Source organism: Epinephelus moara, chromosome 6 (genome assembly GCF_006386435.1).
Source record: "Epinephelus moara isolate mb chromosome 6, YSFRI_EMoa_1.0, whole genome shotgun sequence".
Taxonomy (NCBI): domain Eukaryota; kingdom Metazoa; phylum Chordata; class Actinopteri; order Perciformes; family Serranidae; genus Epinephelus; species Epinephelus moara.
Window position 1 is genome coordinate 34622192 of NC_065511.1, and position 9861 is coordinate 34632052.

General features: G+C 40.8%; 1 protein-coding gene across 1 annotated transcript in view; it reads left to right on the forward strand.

Moving 5' to 3' along the window:
* The first annotated feature begins 493 nt into the window (after window positions 1-493).
* Window positions 494-9861, forward strand: part of dgat1b (diacylglycerol O-acyltransferase 1b) — a 29962-nt gene continuing 20594 nt past the window's right edge. Inside the window, exons 1-4 of the mRNA XM_050046991.1 lie at window positions 494-1005; window positions 2915-3002; window positions 4768-4808; window positions 6549-6634. Coding sequence (XP_049902948.1) covers window positions 764-1005; window positions 2915-3002; window positions 4768-4808; window positions 6549-6634 — 457 coding nt within the window. The 5' untranslated portion in view covers window positions 494-763. The remainder of the gene's footprint in view (window positions 1006-2914; window positions 3003-4767; window positions 4809-6548; window positions 6635-9861) is intronic.

The following is a 9861-nucleotide window of genomic DNA, read 5'->3' on the forward strand; positions in this document are numbered from 1 at the left end:
AGTTTCAACCTTAAAATGTGATCAAGTTTTAAAAATTGTCCCCTTTTGTATCAGGATCGGCTGCAGACTGACTTGGCAGAGATGGCTGCCATCTTGTTTTTACATGGATTAGTGTATTGTGGTCTTACTACACTAGATGGCCTAGATGAGGACGCAGGATGTCAGGATGATATGACACAGGAGTCCCTGCTGAGTTCAGCCAGTGGTTACAATAACTACAGAGGGATCCTCAGCTGGTGTGTGGTCATGCTGGTAAGACAAAAGCTATGGTTAATCTACTGGCATTGTGGTGTGCATAGCTAACAGCCAAAACGTTTGGACACCCCTGTACTAAATGGACCTTGAGGCGTTATTATTTGCCAGCTATCCTGTTGGCTCTTTTCATGCATCAGATACACAGAGCCATCTACTGTATTTGGGTCTATTGTGGGAGGAGCCCTGGCTTCATACAGACTAACAGAGAGTTAAATACTTCCTCATTTCTCCTCTCTGAATAGACCCTCAGGGGCCTGACTCACCTGTCGCTTTAATGTGCAACAGTCAGACCAGTTACAGTACTGGGCGGCTGTCACTTCATGTGGCGTCATGAATACACTCCTACCTCCCATGTCAACACCACGGATATTTGAGCTTAGGGCGGATTGTTGTGCAGCCCTTTCACTTCCCTCTCCTGGGCTACTACGCGAGCAGCAACAGGCATGCTACCATCAGGAGTTAACTGTTGAAGTTCACTTTAAGTAGGTTAAAAGCTGTTTCTGCCATCATGGGTGACTCGGAAGCGACCGGGACCTTGACTCGCAGGAGAAGGGCGACCTTTGCGGCGAGGAGAGTAGTGAGCCTGCTGCCGATGAACGGGAGGTCTGCGGCGGGGTGTCACAGCTCAGTGACCGCTGACATTAACGGGGATAACAGCCAGGGGAAACAGGAGCTTTCACTGGAAACAGCCCGGAGTAAATCAAAGAGTGAGAAAAAGAAACGCAGGAATGACTTAACTGACAGACTGAGGTGAGTTTAACTCAACTTACCAGACTGTTTTTTTTCGGAACTTGAAAGCCTTATGTTTCATGATCAAAAATGTGACGCTGGCTCCAAAGCAGTGACGTCGCCTCACTTTGAGCTAGTATTTTAGTTACGGTGGTTAGCATAAGTTAAAGTGTTAGCTAGTTTGAATGTGCAGCGGACACCGAGGGGTTAACGGCTGGTCAGGGTCACTCCAGGTCGCCTTCAACGAGCCCTTTTGATTTTGTGTCTGTTGTCGCCCATTCACAACATCATTCCCACTACTTGGCAGCACTTACCCTTCATGGCTAACGTTAGTCCATGACTGTGTGTGTGTGTGTGTGTGTGACTGGGGCTGTTTCATTGATCAGGGGCATATCTGACATGGACCGCATGAACAGGGTGAATTGTGGGTCAGATAATCCCCTTAGGCCAGTTATATAAAAATAAAGTATACCCTGTGAGCTGATACAGCACTAGTTGGTATTTAGTGTACAATAAATCAGTTGGCAATACCTAATTGCGGTGTATTAAAATATCATTAAAAGTAGTGTGTTATTATGGGACATAAATTCAACCACACCTTTGGAAATTTGACTAATGTCACTTTTAGTTTTCTGAGCTGTTTTATTATTGGCAGTAGCCTGTTGTTTTTGATGCTACGATCTATCTTCCTTTCTTTTTACTTATCAGAACTGCAAATCTGGAGTTCAGTGTTGACATTCATAAAAGACAACAGTGTATGTTCCCTATATCCTCCTGAGACCTGAACTTTTGCATGGTATGCATTTTCAGTTTCTCCTTGCTATTTGGGATCAGTAGGACCTGATAAGTACGAAAAACTAATTATTGTCAATGATAATAAAGTCCCAATGTCCTTCAACGAGCTGATGAAAAATTCCCAATGTCTGTAAATGAGTACCTTCTAATTAATAACATCTTAGCTTGTTGCCGTTGCTAAAATTGGTCAAATTTGTTGCCATATCAAACTACAGATGTTATAAATTATTTTAAAAAAACAAGTTTCAACCATTAAATTTGATCAGGTTTAGTACCTCGTCCACTTTTGTGTTGGGGTCGGCTGCAGACTGACTTGGCAGAGATGGCCGCCATCTTGTTTTTACATTAATTAGTGTGTTGTGGTCTCACTACCATCACATGGCACAAAAAAAAGTGTCCACAAAAGAGGACAATAGGTCTAAGTTAAGTAAAATGAAGTATAAGGTCCAGTAAAACTGTGATGACACAGGGTCTCAGGAGGATATTTATTGTTTGATGATATGTAATCAATATGATACCAGAGTCAAATGGAAATAAATGTATTTTAAAGGGACAGTTCACTCCAGGGGCCAATTGTGGCATCAAGGACTGATTTTTAAACGGCCCTTGGCTTGTCTTTCAAAATATACTATATGTTGCCCACCACACAACATGATGCGTTACTGTTACAATGGCAGAACTATCATACAGTTTGTAGACATGCACCAAGTAGGAACTATGCAGGTGGAACTAGTTTGTTTTCAGACAGCAAAGAAGCAAACAAACAGTTACCTAACAGCAGACACTTCCTGCTGCATAGCAGACATGGCCATAGCAAATAAGTGTAAAGTCAACAGCGAGGGTCGCCGCTCTCTGGAGCGGTTGAAAATTACATACTTTTTCACTGCAAGATGAAGATGGACAGTTGGGTTTGTCTCATGTTATGATGAAAGACGCAGCTGCCCCCCAGGTATTTCCACATTATCTAATCTGGCCCCCATTCAAAAAAGTTTGGACACCCCTGATGTACACTGATAAATAACACTACAGGCAGGAGGAAAAATATGTATGTTTGATTTTGGGGTGAACTGTCCCTTTAAACTCTTGATTGATCTTGATTGTCTCACCTGTTTATCTGTGTAATCTATTTCTGCAGCTGTCATAGGACACAGGAGTCCCTGCTGAGTTCAGCCAGTGGTTACAATAACTACAGAGGGATCCTCAACTGGTGTGTGGTCATGCTGGTAAGACAAAAGCTATGGTTAATCTACTGGCATACATTTTACAGCTTGTTTGTAAGTGAAAGCAAAATATGAGTGAATCCCAAGTGTGTGCTGGCATGATTCCCTGTTTGTACTCATCATCTCTTTCATAGAAGAACTCACTGTAAAACAGAATCTGAATACTGAGCAGATAATACGCTGATATGCATTGATACAGCCGAAGAAACCAAAATTTTATAAAATGAGGAAGAAATAGTCCCAATTTTTCTATAAATAAACTGCGTCTGATTCTGTGTCATATCTGGTTTACTGCGAGCTTAACCACACTGGGTGTTAGAAATAACATTATGTTTCATTAAAGAGGCTCTTTGTAAAATTCAGAGTCGTCTGGACAAGCTTGTGATCATGGAGGTGGTGGGGAGTTTTTCCTTATCTGCTGTGAGGGTCCAAAGGACAGAGGGATGTGGTATGTTGTAAAGTCCTCTGAGGCAAATTGTTATTTGTGATATTGGGCTTTATGAATAAACTTGAACTGAATTGAATTGAATTGAGCCGCCAGCTAGCAGCTAATGGTGCTAACTCCATAAAAAGTGCTAAGCAAAGGCAACAGTGCTGACAGAGCTAATGGTGTTAACCTGTGGGGAACCGGAAGGTGGGCGCTGTGCTTCTTTAAAAACATTGTCCCAATATCTGTGGTAACAGCTGTATGAGAGTAGTGCAAAGTGGCGGTGAGCTGTGGGATATACACATGCACTGACATGCAAACGCAGCCGGACAGGCTTACCACAACAAAGAAGCTCGGATTACAACACACACATTCATGCTCTGAACGTTGCATACACAACCTTTAAATCAGTGGTTCCCTACTGATCCAGTCACAGGGTCCAGATTTCTCTTTAATCATTAGTTCAAGGTCCACACAGTTTAATACATTCAGTGTCATACTTGTGTTTGAACATGTCGTCCAGCTAGTTTGCTGTCTCTGTCAAATAGCTGTCTGTTAGTCGCTCACTCCACAGCAGGAAATGGCACTTGAAAGTAAAAGCTCTGTGCCGGAAATTAGCTGCACTTCAAAATAAAGTGTGTTTTTTACAGACTTGACACGTTTGTGAGTCACTTGCGGTCCATGTAGAAAGGACCTGTGACCCACTTTTGGACGCTGACCCACCAGTTGGGATCAGCTGATTTAAATTACCAAACACAAAAACATCTTACTTTACTTAAGATTGCTAATTTTGAGAAATTTCTCAAAATATCAAAATAATGTGCACGTATAGTAAAATAATTCATGCCAAGCTCAACAGCTTTTCCTCCGTACTGGTGCGAGGTGACAGAATATGAGGGAATATGAGGGAATGTGGGGAAGACAAGGCTGGCAAAGCCCTCTGTTAATCCAGGCTTTGAACACAGATCGTTGTGTTCATCGCAGGAGGTTTTCCTTCACTCCCACTGAACTTCTGTCCCATCCCCAGGCACAGAGCCTTTGTGCTGGGTAATGAGATATTACAATCCATTTAGAAAGAGGAAGAGCGAGGAGGAGAGATAAACAAGAATGTGGGGAGGAGGAGGATGAAGAGGAGCAGAGATGAGATACAGGGGGAGGTAGGAAAGAGTGGAGCAACAGAAGAAGAGAGATATTCTGAAAGAGGGGTTGATATGAAGGGATGAATTTACTGGATTATATTTGTTGGAATGACAATATGAACACATGAAAGAAACAGAGAAGAAGGTGTTATTGTGGATACACACATGAGATAGTTGGGTGAACTCTTGCTTTGTGTTACAGGTGCTGAGTAATGCTCGCCTCTTCTTAGAAAACCTGTTAAGGTAAGTACGTTTGGACTCTTCTGAAAAGCGTGTTATTTTTTACTCCTGTCTTTTTTCCTGGGTGCTTTTTCCCAGTATGTCATTCTTCAACAGAGATTCCAGTGATGTTAATGATGAAAAATACCAAACAGAAGTACCAGCTTCTCAAAAATGTCACTGTCTTCTAGTGTACTAATTCTGTAATGTCTCTTTATTGCTCAGTTTGGACAGTAGGCAAAGCATTTTGACATCTCTTGTAGAAAAGCACAGGCGTAATTGATACAACAGTTTCAGGGTCCTGGTATTGTGCATGCTGATACTGGGCCAATGTAACAGAGCCATCAATAGTGTTAGTAGTCACACCTGCATTTTTCCTGCCGTAACAAATCAAAATTTCCGCTGTAAAAAAGTCTATATAAATAAAACATAAAATGAAGCCTATACTGGGGTAACTCAAAAACAACTCACTAAACTTAAATCATCCATTTCTCCTGTGTTATGCAATAGTACTTATATTTGTATGTGATCTCTCCTGTCTTTTTTTATGTATGTTTTTTACTTGCTGTGCAACTAATTTCCCTCTAGGGACAAAATAAAGTTGAAGCTGAGGCACAGTTCTTAATGTTTTTAATTTCAGAAGGAAATTAACTTCATTAATTGACTTTAGAAAACACTTCCTTATTTCAGCAGTTTACACACGCATTTTAAATATATACTGTGTATGAATTGTTGCTTACTGTTTGTACATAGCATCGCCTGTGAAAGTGAAAGCCGACTTCACCTTTTCGACTGCGCGTCCCATGTAGGCAGAGTCCTCTGCAGCAGCGCAGACTCCATTCTGATCTGTGACCCTTTGCTGCGTGTCGTTTCCCTCTCGCTCCCACATTTCCTGTCAGGCTTCAGCTATACTATCACTAAAAGGCAAAAATACAAAAAATAATTTTAAAATAATAAAAAAACTGAAGCTAATCCCAGATTTTTTCAGCCTGTGTCCATGATTTTTGTAGCTTCCTCTTTCTCTCGTCCCTACTCACTACCTTTTTATGAAGTCCAGACCTCACCTGTGTGCTGTGCCCAGGATCGTTCCAAACAGGGCAAACTAAAAAATAAAAACTAGAACTTTGGCCTCGTGGTTGTATGCCTCTGCCAACCAGTCAAGGTGTACATCCATGTCTGTCCAAACTCATGTAATATATGTAGAGAAGACTTTGAAGGGATTTGGTAATGGTATTAAGTGTATTTTTTGGCAAAATGTGGATACTTCACACACTTCATAGGATCGGCGAACAACCTGTTAACACCCCGACCACTGAGTAATCAGATTACTGGAAAAACTAGAATCACCACGTCAAGGCTGTATGCCTCCAGTCAAGTTGCAGTGACAGTTTACGTCTGTCCATACTCATATGTAGCCATGACGTGGATGCTTCACATCTTCAACCCAGCAACACAGAAGATCTACACAATCAACAGTCTCAAGGTGGACACACAAGATTACTGTCACCAATTCAGTATCTGAGCAAATGTCTCCCATCTGTTCCTGAGATGTGACATTAAATAATAGCCAGAAAGGTGTTTTTGCAGAACATTATGATGTCACAGTGAAGCTGACCTTTGACCTTTTGAATATAAAATGTCATCACTTCATTTTATTCTATTAGACATCTGTGTGAAGTGGATTAGGGTAGTATAAGGTACCTTTAATTTAGATTTGTCCTTTTTTCATCTACCATTTACTTTTTCTTTTGGTTGTGTTTTCAGGTATGGTGTTCTGGTGGACCCTATTCAGGTGATTTCCTTGTTTCTGAAGGATCCCTACAGCTGGCCAGCAGCATGTCTGGTGATTGGTAGGTAAACTTTTAATCTGTCCAACACAATCACAGTCGCCAAATTAATCAGGAGATTAATAAGATGAGATAAAAAGTGTTGAACATCAGGAACACTGATTTATAATTAAAATAAGGGAAGAAAATCACATAAAATGTCACTGCTGTTAAAACTGAGCTTGAAAGGAAACTAGGATGAAATACAGGGATAGATGTCGAACCAAAACTGGAATCACTCATAACCACCAAAGCCTAAAAAATGATATGGGACACATGGGAGTGAGATTCATGTACATGAGTACTGATAGTTTGTCTACTGCTAAAATTTCATCTGGCCATGTCCCCTACATTACACCATTGAGTCATTTAAAAGCAGTGTAGCAATAACACTTCAAAAACATGAAGAAAAATCAACTTTTTGATTTTTTTTCTTTCTGAAATGAAATCACAACATTTTTATAATTAGGTAGAATAACTGAACTGTGTTTGAAGCGGTGTTTCCAGTTTTTGGTGGTGTGATCTGCCTCATTTCAAGCTTTGGTTTACTCTCAGGCGCACGCTACATTCAGAGTTTTTCCACTATTTATTTTTATGGTATATCACACTGAAAGTCTGCAGTGGTGCAGCTTACAGTGTCTCTAGAGGGACAATCACCTGCCCTATATACTGCACACTGGTACTGTACTGCAGAGAGAGGAGGAGAGTGAGAGAAATGGGGAGCAGGAGAGGAGAGATGAGTGGGGGTGAAAGGAGAGAAGCTGTTGGGGGGAGGGAGCTTTAAATGGAAGAGAAAATAAAGTGATTTAAGTTCTATAGAGAGGGTTGGAAAGAGGGAGAGGATGTAGGGATGAAAAAATGGAGGCATGCTGGAAAAGGGGGAGAGTAAAGGAGTGGGGAGTGAGAAGAGAGAGGGCTGATGTAAAGTGCTGCATCGGCACAGGGCAGGAGGAGAGGGAGGGAGGAGGAGATGGATGGAGTTAGGGTAAATGACCGCACTGACGATAGTTAAGAGACAGGTGAGAATGGGAGTGTGTTTACGGTAGCATGGACAGTAAAGCGGCTCATTCCCAGAGGGCATTCAGTACTTCTAGAGTCACTGCAGCAACTTGCGCACACACACACACACACACACTGCTACACACAAACACCCCACCAGCGTAAATGAGAAGTCCACAGTTTGTGGTAGCCTACCAGCAAAATGGGTAAAGTTTGGAAAACCAGCCTGGGGAGTTTTAAATTTAGGCAACTGTGCCTGTGAGTCACCAGAATAAAAAGGAAAGCAGACACTAGTGTAAGGTATCTCACTACACTACAAGTCTGTTGCTGCCAAAATATCTGCCAAAAGCTGCTGTGTAGATACCTGATGAAAGGTTTACGTGTGTCTAACAGGTGCTAGATGGTGCTGTTTGTTCCAGTTTGATGCTCGACTGGGTGCAATAGTTGCTGTTTGTCAAAGATGCTCAACAGGCCTGTTTCCAGAAGAGATAAAAAAAGAACATTAGTGTGCTATGCGTTTCCTGAGGCCTCTGCTCCTGGGTAGAGTGAAGTGTGTGATGAAGAACGTAAAATAAATCTTACTAGAGCGTTTTACTAAACTAGACTTTTTCAGTGGAAAAAATTTTGCATAAATGAGTGACATTTTTGCTAATCATAATGTAGCTTTGAGTGTAGGACTCAGATGAAAAAAAAATGTTTTAAATGGTATTCAGCATTTTTAGACAATGTATTGGAGGGATCAGTATGAGGTCAGAGTAGATAATTATGGCTATGACTTTAACATTTTAACAAGGGAGAGTGGCACATATTTAGCTGGGGGTGTGGGGGAAATGTGAAGCATTTCCTACATTCTGGTGAATTTTGAACAGGTTTTGCACCAAAAATTCAACACAAAACAAAATTCAGGCGGCAGTTGACAATTCCAGATATAGATATAGAAGATATAATTGAATATAATGCAGTGAAGCTCTCTGGCATTGTGAATTGCTTTCAAATATTTTTCCCCCATAGATCAACTTCACTCATTAAATGTTATCCCTGCTGAGTCAGTACACGTGTTTGCATGATTTATTCTTCCCTTCCCTCTTTTGTTTGAGGAAGTAACCCCTTTAAATGTGCATGCGGCACCTATTCATGTCAGTGACACAGTAAGTAATTTGAATTCATTTATAAACCCCTGTATTTATCTGGATTTATTTCTCTATCTACTGTAAAACTTCAGTTAGTAGCCTGGGCTATTATTTGCTTAGATTACTGAAATCAACAGGCCTATATTTGGGACAGGCCTTTAATTCCTTTAACACAAAACTGTTGCTCAGCAAAGATGGGAAATACAGTCAAATTGTTTATTTAAACCAGTATGAATATTACTTGTTTAAAAATAAGGCTTCAGATAATATATCAGTTATGACGTATTCAATTGATCGAACTCCGACAGACAGCGCATCAGAGACAGAGAGTGACTTATGGCACTCAAGGTCACAACACCACTTTATCCTGTGAAATTAATACTCACAACTTTAATTAATTTTTGTGAAAAACCCTTTTGATTCTTTTGATCTGAGGACCCTAACACACTAAGGGAGTATGAATAACTCACAGGGTAATCTAATCTAGAAATAGACACATAATTTCAGGTAGCCAACAACCTGGTTTTATACATCAGTAGAACTTCTCCAAATAAAACGAACTGCTTGGCGACCAGACCAGGTGTCTCATTAAGACAGGTGTTTATTTGTCAAAATGCATAGCCACACTGGGCTAGTAAAAGGGACTGGGTGTTTAATTGGGACTAGGCTTTTAATTGAATTTTTAAGGTATCTAGTTATCCAACAAAATATTCCTTATGAATCAACCCTGATTGTTTTAATTCTCAGACTTCTCATGGAAATTTAAGCTTAGTGATAGTTTTGTGACTCAGACTCGCTCTCATCGAATGTCAGTCACCAGCAGTCCGGCACTGCTGAAACTGGGACAGTTTACCACACATGGCAGGCTGACAGATACGCAACCAAGATGTTGAAAATGTCAAGTGCAAAGATGACCCCCAAAAGTCAAGTGCCAGAAATGCCAGAGGAAACTGGCATATATCAAAAATCTACTAAGAGCAAAGCAAATCACTTGAAACCTGTAAGCAACAGTTTAGCTGTCCTGCAAAGTATTTATTTTTGTAGCTATCTTCTTACTATACAATGACGAAAACTCTGTCTGTCTGTCTGTCTGTCTGTCTGTCTGTCTGTCTGTCTGTGTGT